The sequence below is a fragment of the Danio rerio genome, chromosome 24, assembly GCF_049306965.1.
Source record: "Danio rerio strain Tuebingen ecotype United States chromosome 24, GRCz12tu, whole genome shotgun sequence".
NCBI lineage: Eukaryota > Metazoa > Chordata > Actinopteri > Cypriniformes > Danionidae > Danio > Danio rerio.
This window is the reverse complement of record NC_133199.1, coordinates 27,678,995-27,706,168: the sequence shown is the minus strand read 5'-3', so window position 1 is coordinate 27,706,168 and position 27,174 is coordinate 27,678,995. Positions and strand designations below refer to the sequence as shown.

At 33.7% G+C, this 27,174-nt stretch overlaps 1 protein-coding gene across 1 annotated transcript; it reads left to right on the top strand.

Moving 5' to 3' along the window:
- The first annotated feature begins 1,019 nt into the window (after window positions 1–1,019).
- sgk3 (serum/glucocorticoid regulated kinase family member 3) lies at window positions 1,020–27,143 on the top strand. The gene is given in 17 exon segments (NM_001110467.1): window positions 1,020–1,180; window positions 7,450–7,634; window positions 7,733–7,816; window positions 9,702–9,774; window positions 12,975–13,050; window positions 13,379–13,454; window positions 16,028–16,077; window positions 16,242–16,299; window positions 16,623–16,706; window positions 16,812–16,943; window positions 18,726–18,838; window positions 22,046–22,082; window positions 22,503–22,589; window positions 24,294–24,389; window positions 24,471–24,626; window positions 25,296–25,385; window positions 25,834–27,143. Coding segments are annotated over 16 exon segments (1,461 nt in total). The 5' UTR covers window positions 1,020–1,180; window positions 7,450–7,556; the 3' UTR covers window positions 26,005–27,143.
- Window positions 27,144–27,174: the final 31 nt, after the last annotated feature.

Below are 27,174 nucleotides of genomic sequence, written 5' to 3'. Positions count from 1 at the left end.
TATTTTAAAAAATAGTCTTACATTTTTTTTAATTGCAATTTTTTAGGAAATGTTTGTAGTACATAAAAAAGTGTGGTTATGATGACATCTGACTAGATAATCCAGCAAAAAAAAAAAAAAAACACTAAAATGCAGTATTTAAATCTCGTAGTTAACTAGAAACTGAGGCGTATAACTGCAAAAAGGTCCAGCTGGCTACGGGCCTGCATATATATATATATATGAAGAGTTCAGATGCAAAAACCTTTAGGCATGGTCTGAAATTTTTTTTTAAGTGTAAACTTACTGAAACTACACAAAGAAGCCTGAGAAAAATGCAAATTTTAGATGAAAATTCTAAATGATACTTAAAGGTTTTTGCATATAAACTCTTCATATAAATATCTAAATATATCTAAATATATCTATATATATATATATATATATATATATATATATATATATATATATATATATATATATATATATATATATATATATATATATAAACATGTTTTATATGTTAAATTAGGAAAATAGACATGCGTTATGGATCTGACCAAAAAAGTCTGCAAGTTTACAATATAAAACATACTTTGTAGAAAATCTGTGAATTAAATCAGAATCAGAAAGAGCTTTTTTACCAGGTATGTTCACACATACGAGTATTTTTTTTGTGACAGAGCCTCTATGAATATATAAACATTTTTATAATATAATATAATATAATATAATATAATATAATATAATATAATATAATATCATATAATATAATATAATATAATATAATATAATATAATATAATATAATATAATATAATATAATATAATATAATATAATATAATATAATGTGTCAAGGCCTGAGTATAATATATATATTAAGTGCATGTTCGTGAGAGTTGTTCCGCCAGATGGCGCTGTTTTATATGCTCCTTCACAACATTATTATTCCTCATCTCGCTGCTTTTTGTCGCGTGACTGATTGTTTCGGAACTTCGAAACAAACATCAGCGTGTCTGTCTTTCTCTCACGGGTGGCTCATCGGGAACATAATGAATGTCGGGGAGGACAAACTCTTTCAGTTCAGCCGGGTCAACATTTAGCGCCCAGAGACGCCGAGCTGGATTTTTGAATCGCTGGACTTCCTTTGCCTCCCGACACGTCACTGGAGTCAGTTGGATGGAAAGAGTGAAAAAATAAGGCAAGTTGTTATTATGAGTTTAATGTCTTAGTATTATCTGAATAATACAAGCCACTCTTGAAGTACGTCGGTGGTTGTACTAAGTTTTTATGTGTAACAGGTCCTTTTCTCTGCGAGAGTACACAATGTACATTACGTAATAAAATATTTATTTATTAAAAACAAGCTAGCCACATGGCAGAAATGCAAAGCTCCGCAAAACACAGACAAATGTCTGCCAGTCAGGATTTAGTCTTGAAGCTTTGGTTGGCATCAGTACACAATAGTGTATCTATCATTCTTAAAATGTCTTTAAATACGTTAAGATGACCTAAAATGTCCATGTTTACACCAGATGGCCGTCTGTATTTGGAAAATTCTGTAATTTTGTATCTGATTTTGCTATTAGGATCTGCAGAATGCACTGCAACAGTTGTGCTAATGTGTTTAGCTGTGCTCATAATACTACTAATATTACATAATATAAAGAATGTCCAAAAATGAAATTATTTAAAGCAAAAGCATATAGTCAGATTGAATACAGACCTGTAACCAATTTTACTGTCAGCTTTTTGTCTTAATATGTTCTAGCTTATAGTTTAGTAATATTAAATAACTAAAATAACATGACTGCTTTAAAACGTCTGTACGTTTTTGAATATCAATAAATAGTAGCACCATTTATATATAACATAATTGAAACTATAAATGAAACCAGTTCTGCTTTTTGAAGTGGAATGAGATTTGTCAAGTATGCTTTTACCCATACTCATAATTGGTCCTTTGCTTTTGACCCATTCAAGTGCACAAACACACATTTTGAGTGAGTCGTGAAAGCACACACACACACACACACAAATATACAAATGCACTATGTGAGTATACACCCGGAGCAGTCGGCAAAATAAACATTAATATCAGTAAAAAAAAAATTATAATATTAATATATATATATACCTAACTCCTTATGTAAAACTATATTAGACAGAATTAGTCAGCTTGTGTTCCTACACCATTACAGCAACAAAATACATGAAGTAGAAATGTCATGCTAAATGGGAATTGAAACTATGAGTCCTGCGTGGGCTAGTCAGTGTCATTCAGTGTACTTGTGCAATAGCCATACACACACAGTGTTGACAATGAAAACGATGTGACCAACGAGTGAAATATTCACCAAGCCTTCCGTTATAAATGTTAATGGGATGTTAAACTGTCTGAAGTTTTATTACAGATACATTTGTGAGTGGTTTCTTTTTGACACACATTATTTACACGTTATTTCAGATGTATCATTTTAATAGGGTAGAATTACTCTTAGTGTGAAATGAAAGCAGAGGATTGCAGAGACAAACCTGCATGGATCCGTATTTCATTGTGTGGCATGTCTGTGCAAGATATACCTGTTCACTTTACTTTCTTTTCTCTGCTCAAACCTGTTTGACTGTTTGAGTTGCTGTAATAGCATAAGGCCATGTTAAATAGCATTTACCTTTTTGGCACTTCTAAAAGAATGATAACATAGAGTCTCTAGTTTCCTGAAATATAATAATGTTCATGTAGTATCTTTTATAATTTGTTATTGTTTATAATCTTTAGTTTTTCAAGCCATGAATGGAAAAAACTGCTTTTACATTCAGTTTCAAGCTTGCTTTTTTGGCACTGGAACAAACAATTAAGTGAATGCATGCATGCCCTTCTTCCTGGTTGCTGTTTTCAGTGTAAGAAAACATGCAGGTAAATCATTAGGGCTGTGGATTCATTTGCATATTTAAAATGATACCACCTGTTCCTGAGTGCCAATTGAATTAGATTATACACAACTCATGAAACGCAATTAAAGTCTTTGAATAGTTGACCACATAGACAAATATGTTCCTTTAGGTTCACAGGAATGTAGACAAATACTGATCACAGTGATATGGTAAACTGTCTGCCGGAGCTACGGACTGTTATCTCATCTGCACACAGTTAGTTTGTATTTCATGTCACGACACATGATAAAGAGAAACACAGGAGGGTTTAGGATAATCTAACTATTTAACAAAGGAATACTGTATTACTCGTGAGTCAAAAACAAAATAAACGTATATCATTTTTTGGAAATTAATTAGGGTTGCGATATAGAAACTTTGCCTGATGCATTTCAATGATAATTCTTAAGTTTTGGAAGTTTGACTAGTATATGAGCAGATAAATATAAATCTTGATATGAAATTTCCTGCGTAAATTTAATAAACAAACCAAAACACAGAAACCGATTTTATTTGAAAACAAGAAAGCTGCAAGAAGGCCAATAGAAAAATTGCAGTTTTATTTTGTCACTGTAGAAAAACACTGTTTTCTGAATCTTTTCCCTCTAGCATTTTAAAGGGCATCTATTTTACCTCTTTCAAGATTTAAGATAAGTCTTTTGTGTCTCCAGAATGTGTCTGTAAAATTTTAGCTCAAAACACCCATCAGATTATTTATTATACCTTTCAGAATATTAGAATTTTTTTCTCTAAACACAATGTAGCTGTTTTTGTTGCCTGTGCCGTTAATGCTAGTTTTCTTAAGTGTGCCTCAATCTCCGCAGTGTCAGATAAAAAGCACAGGAACAGACTTGAATAAAGCACATCTCGTGTTGTGTGAAATACTCCATTAAGAACTTTCCCAATGATTACTTGATGTATTTGTTGTGGAGTTAATTCAAGCCTTTTTGCAATGACGTTACAAAGTTTACACACAGGCACACGCAGCGCACACGTTTAACTTTGCACTGTTTTTGCACAGCAAATGTGACAGGATACACTTTAATACATTGATTTAACATCCACAAACCAGGATTGAAGTGTGATGAATTACAGCAATTTTACCGTCTTTAATTCACACTATTATAAAGAAGAACTGTTTTAAATTTGTTTTCAACTTGTAAAAATCATTCTTGATCACATTTAATGATGAGTGATGATTACAGCAAGCTGAACAGATCTTTTAATCCCAGTTGCTTTGCGCACATCTTGTCTTGTTTATATGATTATATGTGTTACTTTGGAGACATGTTAATACATGGATGTCAATCAATTCGGGGGGCGAGGAAACCACGTCACGTTGCGGTGGGCCTCAAAATAGCAGTGATTTGGATCCTATTTTAATGTCAGGAAATACAAAGAAAGAGACTTGTAGTCTTTATATGACCCCAATATGTCTGTGGACACAATACCTAAACACAGTTCTGAAAAGATGATTCGCATCATAGGTGCCCTTTAAAGGGTTTGTTCACCCAAAAAAGTCAATTTTGTTATTAATTTCTTACCTTTTTTACCTCATTTTAATTCCCCATCTTTCGTCTTTGAAACATAAATTGAGATATTTTAGATTAAACCTGAGAGATTTCTGATCCACCATAGACAGCAGTGGTTCAGAGATGTTAAAAATACAGAAAATAAATGAAAAACATTTAATGAAATTCAAAGGAATCGAAACACTCCATGTGACTTTAGTGGAATCAAGTTACAAGAACACGTTTGTGTTTTTATTTGTTTGTTTTGCCAAAAACTGTAAAAGCATCTGGCTAAGCACAGGGTAAGTGGTAATATTGTGTAATTTCCAGGATATTGTATCTCATTCGTGGGCATCAGGGAGCCACTATGAAATTGCAGGACACTCCCTGAGCTTTCCGGACACTTGATACGTCTAAATATGATGATTGTTGTGCTGCTGACTAGGGCTGCACGATATTGAAAAAATTTCAATATTGAAAAAATGTCCCAATATTTTTTCTTCTTCTCTGCGATTATATATTTCGATATCATTTCACCAGATGACTTAAATAGCTCTATTTGCAAAGTCATTACTTAGGATAATTTGTTTGAGGGGAATGAAAGATAAATATATTTTTATGTAAATTATTACATAAACTACAGTCATAAATAAACACAACTGAGCAAATATTAAAGTGAAATACACCGTGCTTTATGGTTTTCTTAGAGAGAGCAACAGTATTAAGGTAAATTCAAGAAATGTTATAATCAAATGTAAAATGGCACTGTATGGTCTGCACCATATAAATAATTTAATAAAATTAATTTTCATGAAACTTCTTTCTGCATTTTATACTAAAATGCTTTAGGCTCTCTTCAAATGCTCACACAGTCACAGACCCTAAAAACACATGCAGAGGATAAACGTTTACCCTATTACGGTTCAATTCTCTAGTGTCTCCATAAATCTTGTGCGTTTTGACCTGTGGTTTCTGGTCGTCTATAATCCTAACTCATTATTGCGTGTCTTGCGATTTGACCAATGTGGATGCACACATTGCGATATCGATGCTCAAACGATATATAGTGCAGCCCTACGGCTGCTGACCCTAATGGAGGTAAGTTGTATTGCCCATAGTAAACGCGTGTACCCTGACCTGGCTGAACAAAGTCCTTTTTACAAGGTTTTTTGGTGCATAAAAGTGTTCTTGAAGCATCATATGATCAAATTTGAACCACTTAATTTGCATGGATTATTTCAAAAAAGATATTGTTTCCTTTTCTGGGCTAAATGTCTCAGCACTATAGGACTGCTCAATATATCATTTTGATGATTTATATCATCAATATTGCTACAGTATGTGTGCATCAGTAATAGTCACATCGCAAAGAAATGCAATGTTTGATAGTTGACCAGAAGCCATAAAAAATTATTTAATCACTGTATTTATATGGAATTTATATGATTTATGCAGAAAAGTTCTCTTACTAAGAAATTTTGTCTCGTTTCTAAATATCTACATTTCAAAGTGAAAACAAAATAAGTTTACTTTTCTTTTTTATGACGGTAAAAAAACCAAGCCATTTTTTCTTGCTCTAACCATTTTGGATATTTGGACTAGAAACAAGACAAAAAAAAAGTTAGATATTTTCAATTTATTTAATTTCTTCAATTTTTATATCGTAATACTGCTAGACTCCCCAGAAAACCATCAAATAGAGCTATTTGAATCTTGTGAAACTGCATTTATATTGCAATATTTATCGCAGAAAAATATATCATATTATCAGATTTTTTTCAGTATCGTGCAGCCTTTATCCAGAGAGCTCTTCGATTTCATTAATAATAGCTTAATTTGTATTTTAAAAATGATTAAAACTCTCAGGGGATTGGAGTGGTATGAGGGTAAATAATTAATAACAGAATTATCATTTTTTTTGTGATTTAACCCTTTAAAGTGGCCATCTGATGTGTGAGTCTGTGTGATGTGTCACATCATGACTATTACACTAGTCCAGAGATGCCCAAAGTAGGGCCCGCGGGTCAAAGTTGGCCCATGGTAACCTTTGATTTGGCCTACCATCCAATCTGAGAAGAGATTTAGAATGATGGGAAGGTTGTGATAGATTACAATGCACAAGGCAGTGTAGCTTGACTTGAGTATTCAGCATTGAACACCATTGTATAATATATGTTTTAATGTTTTTATTGTACGAAGTCCATTATAAAATCTAACAAAGTATAATTATTAATATTAATGTAGTAATATTAATACATTAGGAAATTACCAATGCAGCTGTATATATTTTTTTGACCCTTCATAAGCAATAGTTTGGGCACCCCTGCACTAGTCAAAACCTTCATGAACAGGAGCACCCATCTGAAATCCTTCAACCAGCACAAATAATCCATAATTGATTGCCTTTAATACATCAACCTAATTTTAATTCTCAACAGTTAACAGGAACATTAATACGCATTTATAAGCTAATACCAATATATTGTACAAGACTGTTTATAAAAATACAGAGCAATGTCATATTTAATGGCCAAACTCCTAAAGGGAATTCAAAATGAATTTGATCAGGCCGTTCTGTCGCTCCCAATCGTCTCTTAAGAGCTTCCTCCTGGCCTTTAAATCTGCATTTTGTATGTCCAGTGCTGCGTTTTCTAAAAATACCTCAGAGGGGAACGGGAACGTTGCCCACCCGGTGAGCCATCGCGTGTTGCGCTTGACAGAGGGAGTATGTGGAAATGGCATATGAAAAATGAACGTACCCGTTTGCTCGCCTCTCAGTTGGAGAGAAACCGAGGGGAGGATGAAAGAGAGGCGGAGACTCATCATCGCTTGACCGCCCAGACTGAAGCTTCTCTCTGTGTTCATGCCACACTTGATTAGTGACTCTCAGTGGCCTTCCTGTCCTGTCATGCAAGGCCCAAAAGAGCCCTCTGGAGCTAAAGTGGACGCTGGACTCTGCTGAAAAGAGTGTTTGGCGGAGGTAGAGCCTCTCGCTTATGTTGTGTTACGTTTATTTTCTGCGCAGGAGCCAGAATGGAAAGTTCCCATCAGAATCAGGTGTGCCAAAGAAGCAGGAAAGCTTTCTGAGGACCTGTTACGTTTATGAACGGTCACTTTTGAGATTCTGAGAGGATGGAAGAGCAACCTAGCTGTCCCAATGTTAGCATTCCATGCTATAATGAGCAGAGGGACAAGAAGAAACGCTATACTGTGAGTCACGTGAGCTTTGATGGGTCTTTTCATTTACAATTTGGATTAGTGTGTTTTAAATGTTTAAATTGTAATGTGTGACCACTTTTATTCATCAGGTTTACAAAGTTATGGTCAGTGTTGGAAGGCATGAGTGGTTTGTGTTCCGGAGATATGCAGAATTTGACAAATTGTACAACACGGTGAGTAAATGAATTTGTAAGTCCTTTGCATTTTTAGTCCAGTAAACATAAAACCATGCAAATGTGAAAAGATAACAAGAAGTACTTCACTATCTGGTAACATGTCTTCAAAAAGAATACAGTCTTAAGCTCGTTAAAGGGATAGTTCACTCAAAAATGAAAATTCTGTCACCATTTGCTTGCTCTCCACTTGTTCCAAAACTTGTTATACACAAATTAAAATATTTTAAGGAATGTTCGGAAAGCAGCAGCCATTGACTTTCATAGTATTTTTTGTTCCTACTATGGATGGCTGCTGGTTTTCAACATTCTTCAGAATATCTTGTTTTTTGTTCGACAGAAGAAAAAATATTAGTACTACCTGAGTGTAAGAAAATTGTGTGGAAAGTTTTATTTTTGGCTGAATTATTAGGCTGTATTTATTTGAGTGAAAAAATACAATAAAACTGTATTATTCTGAAATATTGTTAGGATTTAAAATAGTTTTTTTCTGTTTTAATTGCACATAAGTGATCAAGTGATGGCAAAGCTGAATTTCCTTTATTCTATCTAACATGATACTTCAGAAATCATTTAAATTTGCTGATTTGATGCATAAAGATAAGAGCGTACTCACACTAGACTATCCGAACCGTGCCCAGGCACGTTTGACCTCCATTTCCTGGTTCGTTTGACAAGTGTGAGTGCTCTGGGTCGGGCTCAGGCGCAGTTCATTTAGCTGGCCCTGGCCCAGTTGGAAGAGGTGTGCCAGAGAGCAGTTCGGTTGGGCCTTAGAGTGCAAAGCACGCCTGAGCGCAAAACTAAAGATCAGACATTACTTTTAAGGAACTGTTTCATATGGATTTATTAATCATTCTTACTTTTTAATAAAAGCGAACTGTCATAGTTTATAAAGATACAAACCCCTTGCTGCTCGTCAGCTGCCACCTTAAGCAAACCTTCTAAAACCTGCAGCATGAGACCTTCATAAACATTTATTAGCGTTAAAAGTGGTGGATCTGTTCAGCTAAATATATTTTACAGTTTCTCTGCATATCAATTAACTTGAAATAATACAAAACAATATAACTAAAGCGGGCAACATGGTGGCGCAGTCAGCAGCATGATCGCCTCACAGCAATAAGGTTGCTGGTTCGAGCCTCTGCTGGGTCAGTTCATGTGTAGGCATTTCTGTGTAGAGTTTGCATGTTCTCCCCGTGTTTGCGTGGGATTTTCTCTGGGTTCCCACTCAGTCTAAAGACGTTGTGTAGGTGAATTGAATAAGCTAAATTGTCCGTAGTGGATTTGTATGAATGCAAGAATATATGGGTGTTTCCCAATGTTGTGATGCGGTCGGAAGGGTATCCGCTGTGTAAAACATATACGGGATAAGTTGGTGGTTCATTATGCTGTGGCGACCCCTGATTAATAAAGGGACTAAGCCAAAGGAAAATAAATAATTGAATATAACTAAAGCAATCTCCATTGAGAGCGCTTCTCTTCTGTTAAACTGAACAGTTGCGTCATCGATGACGTTTGTGCGATGGGGCTCTGAAGGCAGAAAATGCAGCATGAGTGCAGGCCGAAAGGGAGAGGGGACAGTTGCACCTGGGGAGTACACCCTAAGTCTTATAATTATCAGTGTTATACCTATTTTGCCTCTTATCTTTTTAATTCAGCATTGCACTCATGAATTACACTCAGATTTAGATTTTTTTGTATTAGTTTATTTTGATCATGAAGGAAAATCAAATGTTAGATCATTTAAGCCTGATATGGTTTGTTTTGTGCTTCTTAATATTTTTGTGGAAATTATTATTTCATTTTAACATTATAACAATATATATTCATGTTTATTTTAAAACTGGTGAATGGTGTATTTTAAAAAGACTGTGTTTCTCTACAGTTGAAAAAACAATTTCCTGCGCTGAATTTGAAGATTCCTGCTAAGAGAATATTTGGCGACAATTTTGACCCAGGTATTTTACAGTACTTTAATTTCTTATGTAGTATAATGCATATTGTTTCTTACCTATTGGAAACAGTTGTCCTCAAGTTCTCGTACGTTAATGGCTGTGCTTTATTTAGCTTAACCGAGATCACATGTATTTATCAAATTAGATTATTCAACAGTGTTCCATACAGAAAATCAAGCATGCTAAATCCTCCCTGCCCCGAGCCTATGCAATCTTTGTCCTTGTTTAATCTCATGTAATGCTCTCAGACAATGTGGCAGCAACGTTGCGTGCACGAATAACTAAAGGAGAATGTGCACCCAAGTTCCAATTGTATTTAGCTCATGTGCAACCAATTACGTGGCCAGTATGTGGTCAAGATCTTTTTCATAGAGAAATCACTGGTCTGGTCAAAATTTGTGCACATGTTCAGAGGACTTCTCCATCATTGAAAAGATTCTGTCTGCTTTTCTCTGTCTCTTTTATTCCTTCTGGGTAATTGGTGCATTACTGGACAATAGCAAGCAAATTAATTGGTGCACGTTTGTACAGTAGTGCCCCAATGCTACACACTGGTTTTAAGAAGTGATGACTAAATCCGTTATTTCTTGTCAGAAGTCATTGTAGTCGTGAGTAATCCTCAAACTGGCTTACAGCTTGGTTCCTGGTCAACGTGATGATAAAAAATTGCCATGTATGCAGCAAAACAGACATAAAACGCAAATGCATAAACACTCTTAGATGCTCAGCCTTTGACATCAGAAAAATCATACACTCCTGTGTTTTGGTGCAAATGTCACTTGCTGGAAGCTATGCACAAATTACTAGGGTGACCAGACATACCCTTTTCCCCTGTATTTCAGCTTTATTTTAATGTTTAAAGTATAAAAAACATGTTTTTTTCTATATTTCATCTTTTCTAAATTGCTATATAACCTAACCAATGGTAGTCAACCATGTCATATTATATTATTTTTTATTTTATGTTAATTGTTAACACTCATGTGAGTACAATCATACAATATTTCAAGTTACATTTGGATCTCAGTATGTGACTTTATATGAGAATTTACAAACATTATTGCCAAGTGCACTAACTATACATAGTAAATTATAAAAAGAAAAAATAGCTTAAGAATCAAAAGAAAATGATAATAATATTAATAGAAATAAAAAAAAAACTGAATTCTTGAATAGTCTTAAATGACCACCTTCATTATACACATACATGTAGATATTATATAGAATACGTTATGAATATGTATAACCGTATATGGATACACACTCTAGCTTGTTTTTATCTGTCAGTTAAGCATCTTTTGTTTATTTATAGCAACAAATTCTGGTCTTCTATCAGAAATATGTTCAACTCATCTCCTCAATTTTTCCAGGAATACATCGTCATGGTATATTGTGAAGGATAAAATTGTTAAATTGAGGTATAATTACTATAAATGGACTTCTAAAAAAGTAGTGGTGTAGCGGATCACAAATCTTTTTTAGTCACTGATTGGACCATTTTTCTGATCAGCTAAAAAGGAGAGGTGATGAATGTAATTTGCTTTTCATTTATTTTAAAAACAGCACTGCAAGATACTTTTGGTTTTAACAAACTGAAAAATTATCATTTTATTAAAAATAACATGAAGAAATTATAATAATGAATAAAAATAATAAAAATTAATTGTAAAATATTCAATACTGTAAAAATTCACTGTTACTACTACTGTTGCTGGTAACACTAAATGTATAAATGTAACATAATTTCTACAATTTATTTTTATAAATGATTCAGTTATTTACTCAAAAACATGTTTTAATGCAAGATGTGTCATTTTCGAAGAATTATTTAGTGGCATATTTTTTGATGGCTGGTTGTCGCCACCTATTGGTTAAATATTTTAATTGCTGCTTACAACTTATTTTTGAGCGTCAAGTTAAATGACAGTGATTTTAATCTTTACCATAAACATCAGTGGTTTTATTTAAACTATTAACTGTTATGGGCGACACAGTGTCGCAGTAGGTAGTGCTGTCACCTCAAAGCAAGAAGGTCGCTGGTTTGAGCCTCGGCTGGGTCAGTTGGCGTTTCTGTGTGGAGTTTGCATGCTCTCCCTGTGTTCGTGTGGGTTTCCTTCGGGTGCTCCGGTTTCCCCCACCAGTCCAAAGACGTGGTACAGGTGAATTGGGTATGCTAAAATTGTCTGTAGTGTGTGTGTATGAATGAGAGTGTATTTTGGTTTCCCAGTGATGGGTTGCGGCTGGAAAGGCATCCGCTGCATAAAAAATATGCTTGATAAGTTGGCAGTTAATTCCGCTGTGGTGACCTCAGATTAATAAAGGGACTAAGCCAAGAAGAAAATAAATATATGAATGAATGAATAAACTGTTATCCCAGTGCTTCTGTGTTATTTAATTAAAGACTCAATCTCTTTCTTGATTTTTGCATTGTTCAAACACAGATTTGAATATAGCGATCCAAAAGATTAATAAACATATGCAAATCACCATAATTTATCATTTGTGTTGTATGGGGTTGAGATTCCAATCTTTTAATGATTATTCATGCAGCTTACACTGAATGCATTCGTGCAGGGTAAACAAGTAGGGACAGAAATCACCTTTAATAACCTAAGAAACCCATGACATCCTGAATAACCTACCACAGCTTTTTCTGTCATCATTATATTTTACAGGAAAGTCTAAATGCTTTCATAGTACATGTGATTTGAATAACATTAGAGGTAATCTCTCTATGATCGTTACAAATTTAGGATTAACTACAAGTTAAATAAATTTATTAATCCGCAGGTCACGTGTGTTCCAAACCATGGGTTGTAATCCGTACGAATCATGGATCAACCGTGAACCGTTACACCCCTATCAATAACCGTAGTAAAAGATTGCATTTTATTTAAAGAAATTTGGTGTCTAAAAGGGAAAGCCCTACACAAACATATGCAATAACATCAGGCACAGCTGTTGACTGTTTGTCTTTTGTAAATACACACAGCTGTTTAACTTCCCAAAAAAGGATTTGTGTTAGTGCAAGCTGATACATTATTCAGTTCATGTCTTTGCCTGTGCATTGTGATAATAATACATTTAATTGTTTTATTGTAAGGATTTTTGGTTTCCTTTTATACAATAAACAATTGCAGCTTTGAATTGAAAATGATAGTCCTTTGTGCTCAATTACAGCTATATTTTTGTTTGATTCTTAGAGTTTATAAAACAGAGACGAGCGGGGTTACATGAGTTCATTCAGAGGATCGTGTCCCATTCACAGCTCTGCAGCCAGTAAGTATCGCAGTCAGTTTTTGCAAGTTATGCTTAAGTATATCACCATGTCAGTGCATCTAAATGTAAATGCAAAATTTGAGTGAGCTTTGTAATGGACACCAGGAAATATATCTCTGAACTTTTTTAGTACAAAGCTGGTCTGATAGTATCTTGTGAAGCAGTGCCAAATAAAAGATGCTTCTTTTTGATTCTGTTAAAATTCGTCGTGGTTACGGTTCTTGTTACAGAGAGCTGTTGACGTTAGCTCATATTCCTTCTCACAGCTGTAGCTTTGTATTGGCTCAGTCAGACCTCTAACATGTGAATGTTCATTTTGAATGCACAGTCCCGATGTCAAAGTCTTTCTGCAGATGGACAAAGCCAAAAACTTCTCTGATGGCTCAGAGGATGAAGACGACAAGGTTGGTGCTTGTACTAATAATATTAATTTTGCTTTTGAACATACGATATAGAGTAACTGGTTCTTGTACTGTACAGTTTTGTTGTTGTCTTGCTTGTTATCTGTGTTAGCTACTCTGTAGTTTTTGATATAAGAATGTTTTAATATTAATATATATTTTCAGATCTTTTCTGGGGTCCTGAAATGCAATGTGATGCACATTTTCTGGTTGTTCCAAGGGGCTGTTATGTACAATTATTTTGACGTAAAAACAGATCACTTTAATGTGTTTTGTTCATTCATTTATGCAACAACATGCTTTTGGGATCTGAAATAAAAACGGGTTTTGTTTTTCAATCTCAGGGAAAGTTTACATTAAAAATTGCTTTCATTTTTAGCTAAAGACAGATAACAAGTCAGAATGTGTAATGCAGTCGTGTTTCTTAAAGTGTTGTCCTCAATTAATGGCCTGACATGCATAATGCAGCATTTTTAGATGGTTTTGCAGAATCGTATGAATTGGGATAGTTTTGGCAACATTGTCATTTAAAGCAAAACTTTTTAAATACTGAAGATTTTCATGTAAATGTAGATGGTAGGACTAAACTGATAAACGATATTATATTGAATCGCAATAAAATTTATGTCAATAACAATGATAAGCTCTGGACTTTTTTTACTTTATATTGACCTAAGAGCTAATCACACAGCAGGAATGTGCAACAATAGGGATCGAAAAGTGTGTTGATATTAGAGATATACAAAATTTTTGTCCACCGAAAATTTATTGTTGAAAATATGTTATGCTATTCAATGGAGCCTCTAGTTTTTGTGGCTTCAGTCATTGTTGGGGTACTCTTTTTAAATCTGGAAGCATTAAAAACTGATATCGAAATAGATATCTTTATCGTTCAGTATGGAGAATAATTATCAAAATTGCATTTATGCCATATCGCCAAGCCTTAGTAGATGGTTATGTTTTTGTATAGTCCATATACAACTAAGATCAGGAAGGCATACCCCAGGATGTATATGGTAAAAACCAGAGATGTATACTACATATAGTCTTTCTTGCACTTTGTAAAAGTATAACAATAAATCGGATGAAGCCACACCCTCCAACAAAAGCACAGTGGATAGAAAAACTTGAATCCAGATATAGAATGCAAGATATGACTATATATAATACTCTCTCTCTGTCTATCTCTCTCTCTCTGTCTCTCTATCTCTCTTATATATATATATATATATATATATATATATATATATATATATATATATATATATATATATATATATATATATATATATATATATATATATATATATATATACAGTATATATATTAGTACATTAGACTCTTTATATTATATATGACTGCAATATATGGATATTTTAAAACAAAGATGGGCACCTGTTAATATGTATATGAACATGGCAACAGGACATACAATACTTCACAAAAATCTTCTTGTCGTCGATCTCAGTTGTAAGAGCAACAAATAATAATTTGACTTCTTGGTTATCATTTGGAAAAGTGGCTGAAGGTAGATTTTTCAGATGAATCATCTTATGAATTGCATCCCAGTCATCACAAATACTGCAGAAGACCTATTGAAACCCACATGGACCCACGATTCCCACAGATATCAGTCAAGTTTGGTGAAGGAAAAATCATGGTTTGTGGTTGCATTCAGACAGTATGTGGTGTGCGAGAGATCTACAGTGTGGATGGCAACATTAACAGCCTGAGGTATCAAGACATTTGTGCTGCCCATTACATTACAAACCTCAGAAGAGGGCAAATTTTTCATTCTCATATCAAAGTTCCTGAAAGCAGAGAAGGTCAAGGTGCTCCAGAATTGGCCAGCCCAGTCACCAGAAATGAACATTTCTGAGCATGTCGGGGATAGGATGAATCCAAAGAATCTTGGTGAACTCTGGGAGTCTCGCAAGAACGCTTTCTTTGCCATTCCAGATGACTTTATTATTAAGTTATTTGAGTCATGCAGAGATGTATGAATGCAGTTGTTCAAGCTCATGAGAGTCATACACAATATAAGGTCTTTCTCCACTGCACCATGACTTTATATTATACTGTACATTATTTCTGATGAGTGACAAGACTTTTGGCTGAGTAAAGTCAGACCTTACTGTCCTAATTGATCATATTTTATTTTGGTAAAATAAGCGTAATCTAGAGGTGTTTGCCTTTTCATATTAGCCCCTTCTGATTCCAATTGACCAACTAGGAGTCAAGTTATTATTTGTTGTTCCTAAAACGTGGATAGGCGACAAGACTTTTGTCAGGTAGTGTAGTTTTTCCTGCTGTATCCTTTGAAATTGAAAATGATGTATGTATCTTTTTGTAATTTGTTTTATTTACTGGTGTTACTTGTTTTTTTGTTGTTGTTTTTTTTGTTTTTAAACCGCTGTCACTGAATTTTTTTGTTCTGTAAAATGTTTTAATGTATAAAAATAAAAAAATAAAATCACTATAACTAAGATCAGAACAAATTATTAATACTAAATGGCAAGTATGCTTTACTACATCACTGAATTGAATCATCACTGTTTTTGTCATATCTTTTATAGAGTAACTCTACCTCTAGAAACATTAACCTGGGGCCATCTGCAAATCCACAGTAAGTGTTCCTAATTATTTTAAATAGCTTTGTAGACTTCATTTATTTCTTTATATATTGACTCATTATGTGTTATGTAACAGATCAGGTAGAAATTCATATAAATATTCAAATGATGGAAATTACTTTTGCACATGCCTTCATGCTCATGTGTTTTTCCTTAGTGCAAAGCCCACTGACTTTGACTTTCTTAAAGTCATAGGAAAGGGAAGCTTTGGGAAGGTAGGTTCTTTTTAAATGAAATGACTTGATGAAAGCAAAAGCTCTTTATTAAAATCTATTTATGGCTGCCACTAATTGTAAAAGTTTGTGTAAATTTTGTATCAGTTACTGAAAGTTCTAAATGTCACCGAGCCTTTATAATCTCTCAGTTTTGTTTGGTGTATGGTTAGCACTGGTGTTTGTTTCTGAGCCGTGGACTCTCCATTCAGGAAGTGAAAGTCCCTCAGTTTTAAAGACAGACTTGTATTTTTGTTTTGGCTAATGGGCAGCCGTAGTGGAAGGTGAAACTGTTACTAACCCACCATGTCCTCTCTCACACAAAGGTTCTCCTTGCAAAGAGGAAACGGGATGGGAAGTGTTATGCCATCAAAGTCTTGCAAAAAAAGGTCATTCTAAACAGGAGAGAGGTAACCATTTTCCTTTGTTTCAAAAGCAAAACATTACTTACGCTCACTCATTCATGTTCTTTGACATCTGATTAATGAATGGCCTTGGTATTCTTTTCACGCCAGCAAAAGCACATCATGGCTGAGCGCAATGTGTTGCTGAAGAATGTTAAACACCCCTTCCTGGTTGGCCTGCACTATTCCTTTCAGACAACGGACAAGCTATACTTTGTTCTGGATTTTGTCAATGGTGGAGAAGTGAGTATTGTGGTTGTGAAACACTCAAGGCTCACATCTGCCTTATCACATCTCAAATCTACCGTTTGACAGATTAAACCAGTTTACTGTAAATAGAGCTAATGACAAAAGTAATATTTGTCACTGTATGTAGATCATCAAGAAAATTGTCATCCTCCTCATTGCGTAATTTGTTTAAAATCATTTTCTTCCTCTGAAAACCTCCTTTCGTACAATGAAAGTTAATGGGATCCAAAATAGGCCCTTTTGACTTACGTTTTGTGTTGTACAGAAGAATAAAGTCATGTTTTTTATAATATTTTTTTTTATTTTCATCAATAATTAAACAGTACTATCAGTGTACACATCTTTAAATCCTTTTAACATCTCCTTTCCTTTTCCCTCCTCAACAGCCACTTTTACAGTAATTAAATGTTGCTATCATAAATCCAGTAAATACAGATAAATAATATAAACTCAATTCATAAAAAAGCACACATACAGAAAATAGTAATAGTTAAAAAAACACACCGTAATAATAATAATAATAATAATAATAATAAATAACTAAATAAAATAAGATAATTACACTTTTACTGTGCGTCTCACCACATTGACCTTATTCATCCTCCAAAAATGCTAAATAATTTCCCCATCTTCTTTGATAAACATCCAATTTATCAACTAATCATTTTTTCATATGCTGCCACCTTCCCCAATTCCGTAACCCAATCTTGAAAAGATGGTGAACCTGCTGAACGCCATCCCCTATCCAATCATAATACTTATTTGAATCCACTCAGACATCTTTACACCAGACCCCAACAGGAACAGGTCTCCCAGTACTTATATTCTAGGACAAAATGAAAAGCAGGATCCAGAAACATTCTGAATGTAACTGTGCACTTTATCGCAGAATTCCTGCATTTTAGAACAGGACCACAAAGTCATATATCTTTTAATGGGGTAGTTCATCCAAAACTGGAAAATGATGTATTCATCGTCAGTGTTGGGGGTAACGCATTACAAGTAGCGCAAATTACGTAATGAACTCAAAAGTAACATAACGCATTACTTACCATAAAAAGTAACAAGTTAACGCAACTGGTTAATTTTTTAATAGAGTAACTCCTAATGCATTATACTATTATATACTATTATATGCATTATTAACTATTGTAATGCATTACTTACAAAAGTAACTTTCCCCAACACTGTTTATCGTCCACTTGTTCCAAACCTGTTTGAGTTTTTTTTTCTGTTGAGCAAAAAAAAAAAAAAAAAAAAAAAAAAAAGGAAATTTTGAATAATATTAGAAACTGGTCGACTTCCATAATATTTTTTTAACCTACTATAGATGTCAATGGCTAATAGTTGCCAACATTATTAAAAATATCTTATTTTGTGTACAACAGAAAAAAGTAACTTGGGTTTGGATCCCCTTGAGGGTGCGTAAATGGTGATTAAATGTTCATTTCTGGGTGAACTATTCTTTTAAATGATATCACTTTAGAAAATGCAGCATAGAGTCATGTGAATATAAAAGAGATGAAGTCAGTGCATGACTGTTGCTAATTATTGGCCAATCTGCATGGTTACTATTCACATGCTCACTTAAACCACTGGTCTTGAATAATTCTTTTCAAGATATTTTAAGAGAGATGATCATATTATTTTAAATGCCAGACAAATGAGAAATCATACAAATAATCACTAGCATTATAAGGAAGATCATAAAGTAGCCTCGATATAATGGATTGCTTGTTGCGAATGAATAATTATGATTTCTTCTTTCAATTACAGCTTTTCTTTCATCTCCAAAAAGAGCGGACCTTTCCTGAACCCAGAGCAAAGTTTTATATTGCGGAGATGGCGAGCGCTCTGGGTTACTTGCACTCTCTTAACATTGTTTACAGGTAATTACAACTTAACTGAAGATTTTCTTGTGCTGTTGAGTACATTTGTGCCCTCAAGCTAGTTCCTGAATTGTTTTACATTAATTTTTACTACAACTGTCAGTTGGCTCACAAAATCAGACAAAAAAAAAATATTTGACACAAAACATGAGGAGGTAAGTGATTTCATAGTTTACAAAGCTAAAGTCAAAGAAATAAAAAGTTATTTAATGCCCTGCTACATATAGTATACGATAGACTATTCGTAATTTCATATACACATAACCACAATTTGTTATATCATAATTAAGATAATCGTGTTTATATAAAAACTAAATGAGGAGGACTTCACTCATGAATCCCTGGGTGTGAATGCAGAGACAGTGAATAGCAGTGCAGCTGGTTTCAACCATTAGCCATGTCGGTAATCTGGAAGATTTTACATATGTGCAAATGCAACAACACAGAGAGACAGTGTGTCTTAATGGTAACAACTGATAAAACACAATGGGCCCTATCATACACCCGGCGCAATAGTCTTTTGGTAGTTTCAGCTTGGCGCAAGAGTTGTTTTGAGGCATTGCGCTACGCTGTTTAAATAGCAAATGCATTAGCGCTCATTTGTGCGCCCATAGGCAGTCTGGTCTAAAAAGGAAGGCGTTCTGAGGCGGACTGCTGGTGCATCGCTATTTTGAGAAACTATAATAGATTTTTCATTAGACCAAAACTAAACCGGTCTAAACTCTGGCGCAGAGTTGCGCCTCGCTTACGCACTGCTTAATACGCACAAGAGAGCAATAGGCAAATATCTTTACATATGAAATAAATGTAAATATTAAGGATATATATAGGATATAATAAGAATAGATATAGGATATAAATATAAAGGATTAAAATATTACAAAACATATTATTTTCTAGCCTATATAAATATGAAAAACCACTGCTTTTATGTCTTCTTTATCTCGGGAGGCTTTTTCAGTTCATTCATAACAATTTGCTTTTGTATAATGTTATTATTATTAGCAGTATTATTTATTATATCCATATTTATATTTGTTTTATTAAAAACAAGCTTGGATTTGCCCACCTGTCAGGTTTTAGACCATATGGGGCATGGCAGGTGTATTTGGAAATAACTCAGTATTTTGTCCACACTTGGTTATTATGGTTCATTTATTCGTTTGCTAGAAATTAGAACTGAATTTAGAAATAGTTTTGAAACAAATCTTTGCGCTTAACAAACTAAATTAATTATTTGTAGGCTAATTGATGTCTGTGCGTAAAGGTTTCCCTATCCAAGAGCGAAAGTGAAAGTAGATCATTTATCTCCTTATTCTCACGCAGTAGATGCTCTGTTTAACAGTTTTCTGTTAAAAAACTGTTAACTGTTTGCGAGTGAAATGATAAATTTTTTCCACTTAGACTTACTTTGCGTCCTGTAAATAGCGAATGCGCTCTTGGCGCGACGCAGCTGACTCTTAAAGGGAATGGGAGATGAGACTCTAATTGGTTTATTTTCAAAACACACCTATAACTCATTAAGAAAATAAACTCAACCCTTTTAGACCATGCGCCTTGGCACAAGGTAGATATCCCGTCCTTCAATTAGCAAAAACGCGTCCTGACACGCCCTGAAAGCGTTTGAGCCCTGCGTTTTGCGATCTGTGCATGGACCGTCAAAATAGAGCCCAATGTCCGCTGTTTTCCAATTTTTGTACAGCTCTAGCTGACAAATGCTCAAAATTAAAGCTGACAGGTGCTAACATTGTCTTAATTGAGGCTTAACACACACAAATCTGTTAAAATCTTTAAAAAAGTACTCAAGGGTGTCTTTTAAGCAATAAACCACGAACCATACCTCATGTAGTATTGTGGGTTAAATTGAAAAAATTGGGGGAAATAAATACCTTTTAATTTGAAGTTGTTGGTTGATTCTGTAATTAATGAACTTTTATGAACCTTTTACTTGGTTAATTGCAAATATGCATATTTTGATCCAATAGCCAAAAATACATTGTATGTTTTGAAATAATACGTATTTCTTTTATGATCAAATTAATAAGGATATTAATTAAAGATCATATTCCATGAAGATGTTTTAATTTCCCACTGTAAGTATAAGAGAAAAATCTTTTTTGATTGGTTCTAAGCATTGCTGAGAAGTTAATATGGACAACTTTAAAGGCAATTTTTCTCAATATTTAGATTTTTGTGAACCCTCGGATTTCAGATTTTTAAATAGTTGTACCTTGGCCAAATATTGTTCTATCCTAACAAACCAAACATCAATGGAAACTGTATTAGTTGTCAAAACACTTATAATTATAACTTAATTCATGTTAATTAAAATGTATTACCATAATTATAATAATGGTTTTATTGTCTAAGGTCAAATATACATAAAAATAGACTCAATTATGTAATTCATGGTGCTTCCTGGAATGGGACGAAGCCAAACACTTCTTTTTGCCGTTTCTTACTGTGCCTGTGATTGGTTTTTGGCGGGCAATATAGGTTTTTCTTCTCAAATTTCCCTGGGGATGCACCAATAGGGAAATTTTGACTGATAACTGATAACTAATAAGCTGATAACTTGAAAGTCGATAACAGATTACAAATTGTGTTTGTAGTAGTTTGAACAAACAACAAACTTCATTTTTTGAGTGTATTAAACACAAATGCACTTAAAATAATTAGTGTATAATAATGGGTTAAAAAGGCATATACAATCAACTGACAATGTCGGTACTCATAAAAGATTGGTGTTTAAATGTTTATCATTTGTACCATTGGAGAAAATTAATGGAGTTTTGACCATCAAAATAGTGTTTTATCCTATAACTTGTTCTTTTTGAAGGAAATTTAACTATTAAAATGTGTGAGAATTCCCAGAAGCACAGAAATGTTTAACAGGCACATTCTACACCTCCTCCCTGAGTTGGATCTCCCTAAAATGTATTTGAAAAATGTAGATTGGTGCACTGGCTTAACTGTTGTCATTTAAAATTACTCTCGTGTGTTAAGCGGCCATCATGACAACATAGTTTGCATTCATAGGGTGTGTCGGGATTGCTACTCATACAAATGAAATACATTATGGCTTCTCTTGTAATATTATAATACCTATTATTCATTTTTTTCTGTGTAATGTTTTATGTCTTGAGCTGTTCCTGACTAAGAACATGTGGCAGAATGCTAACAAGTTAAGTGTTCTTTTGTTCTCAGGGATTTAAAACCAGAAAATATCCTGCTGGACTCTCAAGTAAGCATCCTTAGTCCTTTTTTTCCACACTTTTATCATTGCCAGAGCGTAGCCGATCAACATTGTGAGAGTTCCAGGGGAAACAGAGTAATCTACCAGTGCTGTGAGAAGTATAATAAACTCTTCTGATTACCCCAGACGAGGTGTATGAAGTGTAGCTTTTTTCTCTCAGCCAAATTAAATATTGAAAATGAAACCAAAGTCCTAGTTGTTAATTTGTAAGAATGCTTGAGAATGAGATGTAGGTTCAGTTTCATTTGTGCAGTTCCTGTCAATTCTAATGAAACTGTGAGAAGGTTACAAGGCCCTGGCAAATATTCCAGTCAGACACCAGATTCGTTGGCTCTGGAAAGAATAGGCCATTTGTGTGGTGACATGTTCCCTGAAAATGTTCCTGTTGGCATCTTTTGTCTGTTAAAGGGCCATATAGTCTTGACTGACTTTGGACTGTGTAAGGAGGGCATCTCTCAAGCAGACACAACAACCACATTTTGTGGAACACCTGAGGTATTGTATTATATAAAAAAAAATCCATGAATGATGCTTAAACGTATGTTTAAACGTTTGGGTCAGCAAGATTGTTGTATTGGAAAAAAACATTTTTCAGCTAGCAAATAATTAATTGCAAAGTAAAGGCATTTTAATGTTAATAAAGACATTATATAAAGATATTATTTTAATCTGTATCAAATAATTCTGATAAAAAACAAAACTTCTCTCCAAAAATTATTAGGTTTCCATATAATGATTTCAGTAAGATGTAAAAATTCACCATCGCAGCCTTTAAATTTACGGTATACATCAGTGACAAACTGACAAAAAATTGTCATTTTTTACAATGTTATTGTTGTTTTACAGTATTTTTAATCAAATAAATGCAGCCTTGGTCAGCTGCATGAGAAGAAAAGATTTCTGTCAGATAACAAGGACATTTTACTGACTCCAAATTTTTTAACAACAGACCTTTTTCACATTTCCGGGTTTCTCAGTAACAAAAGTCGTCATTATTGGGTAATTATGGATCTCAGTGAATGTGAGAGTACAACAAATAATATTTTTACAATCCCATTTTCTGAAATAATATAAGAAAAACTCCATGATAATGTTATCAAGACTTTTAGAAAAAAGGACAATATGATTTTAGGAGTATCTTAACTAAAAACTTTATATATGAAATAAAAAAATAACATTTAAAAAAAAAATTGTATTTATTGTGTACAATGCAAATTCAATTACATCCACTTATTTAGTAAACAAAGCAAGTCTCTCATGTAATATACATCTACTAAAATACAGAAAATATTACTTTACAAACTGTACTGTAAATAAATCACATAAACATATTACTATTATATTACAGTAATATTAGTGAAATTAATTAAAAAACTGAATAAATATAAATTTACACACATTTACACAAGTAAATACATAGACTCAATAATGGGCTAAAAGTCTGCACCGTCTTTCTGTGTGTGCAGATTCCGTGTGGGCCTAGTTATTGCATACAAAAATTACTACTGTCAATTTATTAAATGATTTCTTTAGAACTTTCAGCTAAAATAATTGTATTTTTTATGAACCTTTTAAAGGAGCTGTATGTTAGAATTCTCATGTCTTTCTAACTGCCAATTTATAAAAAAAAAAACAAACAACAAGATCTTTCCTTCTACGTCAGTCAATGACAGCCTGGTGACTTATTTTTGGCGATTCCATTTTTTTTCAGTTATTTCTTTAAAAGAAAAGGACATTTGCATCGCTCTTTTTCATTAATATATGAAATTAATGCTAATAAAATGTTTTAGATAGTGCAGTCATTTATGTAGCTTATAGTTTAAAAAACACTTTGGTGGTAAATTGCAGAGCTTGTGTAAACATGTCCATATGCCTATTACCAGATGCCTTCTTTAATGTCGTTTTCTGACATAATACTATCATATTTATTATTATTAATGAGAACAAAGTACACAGCTCATACAGTATTTATATATTCATCTAAAGATTTAACAGTTTACAGTACAGTACTGCATAAATATTTCCATCATTTTTCTGCAAAGCTAAGTACAAATCTAACATTGGCTACCAAATCACATTTAGTCTCTTGTATGTCATGCAATAAGTGTTCTGAATACCGCTTATTACCCATTTTAAGCTTTTAGAGAGTAGAATAATTGATTTCAACGCCATAATTGCCTTCTCCTGTTGTCCTGATAGTATCTAGCTCCAGAAGTACTCAGGAAACAACCCTATGATAACACTGTGGACTGGTGGTGTCTGGGTTCCGTGCTGTATGAAATGCTTTATGGACTGGTAAGGCACAAATAAAGCATAAATCTGGCTTGCTGCCTCTGGAAATATAGACAAAGTAAAGCTTAAATTCTTGCTCCGCAGCCTCCGTTCTACAGCAGGGACACGCATGAGATGTATGACAACATTCTTCACAAGGAGCTTGTCATGCGGCCCGGGGCGTCCACAGCTGCGTGGTCCATCCTTCAGACCCTGCTGGAGAAAGACCACACCAGGAGGCTTGGCTACAGAGATGACTTTGTGAGTGGTTTTGATATTGATACATCACCCCCTGGTGGAGGATTTTTGATGGATATTTTCAATTGGGTTTTTGAAGCATGCTGTTTAGTTCAACATGATATTCAGTAAGGTAATTTTGAATTTAGGGCTGCACGATATTGGAAGAAGAAAAAAAAGTTCATTGCGATTATTTAGATTTTCTGCTATTTATATTGCGATATTTCACAAGATAACCTATTTAATAATTTTAGATTGATTAGGATGATTTTGTAGGGGAGTGCATCTGCATAAACTATAATGAACAAATTACAAGCAGAGAAAAAGTAAATACACAAATGAAGGAGTCGAAGGTAAAGAATAATGTGCTGTATGTTCTTCATTGTGTAAATAATTAAGTTAATCTTTGTTAAAGCTACAAACATAATAAATCTGTGTTCTCAAACACTTTAAACTTCCTTAAAATGCCTTAAAACACAAGCAGTCGATAAACGTTCACTTCAGAAATTATTCCAAAATCCTCATGTTTTCTGTACTTTTGTACTTGCTCAACTATAATCCATGTTGCACGTCCTGCGATGTGACTATTGCATATTCACACGTTGCGACATTGATGCTAAAATGATATATTGTGCAGCACTAGTTGAATTAAAATATTTAGTTTTTAACAGTGTTATGTGCTTTTTATTGCAGAATGAAGTCAAAGAACATGAATTTTTCTCATCTATTAACTGGTATGACCTTGAACAGAAAAAGCTTTCTCCTCCATTTAACCCTAGTGTGGTAAGAGTTTGAATTCACTGCTATTTTTACATTTCTTTTTTTTTTTGTTCACATTTATGTGTTTTTTTAATTCTGCATTTATTTGATCAAATTTCATGGGACCTTTAAAAATTAGAGTAAATATTATAATTATTCATTATTTAGTAATTAATTAATAATTATTAAGTAAACAAACTACATGCATAATTATAAAGTTAATTCAATGGGTTTACCCACTTTTTAGAAGTAAAGTAACTAATCGCTTTTTACAGTGCACACGATTAAATGATATTTTAAAATACATTCTTTTAAATTGTAATCATATTTCACAATATTACTGTTTTAGTGCATTTTGATCAGATAAATCCAGCCTATGTGAGCAAAAACAGTAAATTCTTGTTAACTTTTGACAGCTACTGAAACTGAAAAGAAATGTATTAATATGATTAACTCTAATGTTGTCTTGCAGGAATCCCAGTATGACATCTCAAACTTTGATCCAGAGTTTACAGAGGAAACCGTGCCAAACTCTGTGTGCTTCTCATCAGGGCCGTCGATCGTCAATGCGAGTGTCATGGAAGCGGACGATGCCTTTCTGGGATTTTCTTACGCTCCGCCATCAGAAGATTCTTTCTTGTAAGGTTGGCGCTGCTAATGGCGATTTAAAGAGAGCTGCATAAAAATAAATATCTGTGATCGCACTCTCTGACGAAAGGGAAGAATCTGCCTAGCATCATGTTTCCATCAGATGGTGTGGACCCTTGTGTTTCTTGACAGAAGCAGTGCATAAAGCTTTTGGGATGCAGGGTGTTTCAAACTTTATTTTTACATGTAAATAACATATCTTGTGTCACATTGAACGCCTTAAACTGAGAGTTTAGCTCAGGAGCTAAAGTGCTGATGTATTTTTCTTTGCTATGAATTATTTTCAAGGGCTGATGAGAAGAAAAAAAACAAACATCCACTTTGACAACATTCCTTTTTTGTGCCCCAACTTGTACACTTGATTGCTTATAATACTGTGCAGTATGTGACCAATTATGTCATTGTAGTTTAGTCTTATTAGAAATTTGCTATGGAAAAATGTTTATATATTGTCAGCACAAGCAAATACTTTTGTTGCTTGACACTTTAAATTAATATATATATATTCTCTCTATACTGTTTAACCTGTTTGAGTTAGAAAACAGGCTAATCAAAGTGCATTTTGATATAACCCTTTAAATTATGGGTCATCAACAGCTGTATTACACTATAAACCGAACATTAGTTGCTGTATTTACATGTTAGATTTTTATGAGTAACTTAAAGGGATAGTAGATTTGCTGTTAATTTACTTGCACTCTGGCTTTCAAGATGAAGATCACTTATTTTTTTAGTAACATTAAATAAGATTTTTGTTGAAACTTTGGTGATTCTTAAAACACACGTTAATGGCTAAGAATAAAAAATAAATAAACAAAATAATAGCTGTGGGTGCCAGTACTATCCACTTACATTTTATGAGTCACTAAGTATCAGTTTCCACATAAAATATTCTTTAATGTTCAACTAAAGTAAAAGGTCACCTTTATCTTGGATGGTAATATGTAAATTAACGGCAGATTTTTAATTTTGGATGAACTCGGACTGTCCATTTGAATACTGACAATGACCCTGTAATAAACCACTATCATGTTATGCCACCCTCAGATTATGAGAAGAGACACCATAGTGCCTACTGAATTAATGATATGACCTTTAAATGATGTACTGTACAAGTAAACACACCTTCTTGAATCTCTTGGCTGTCGTGTGATGCACTTCATTT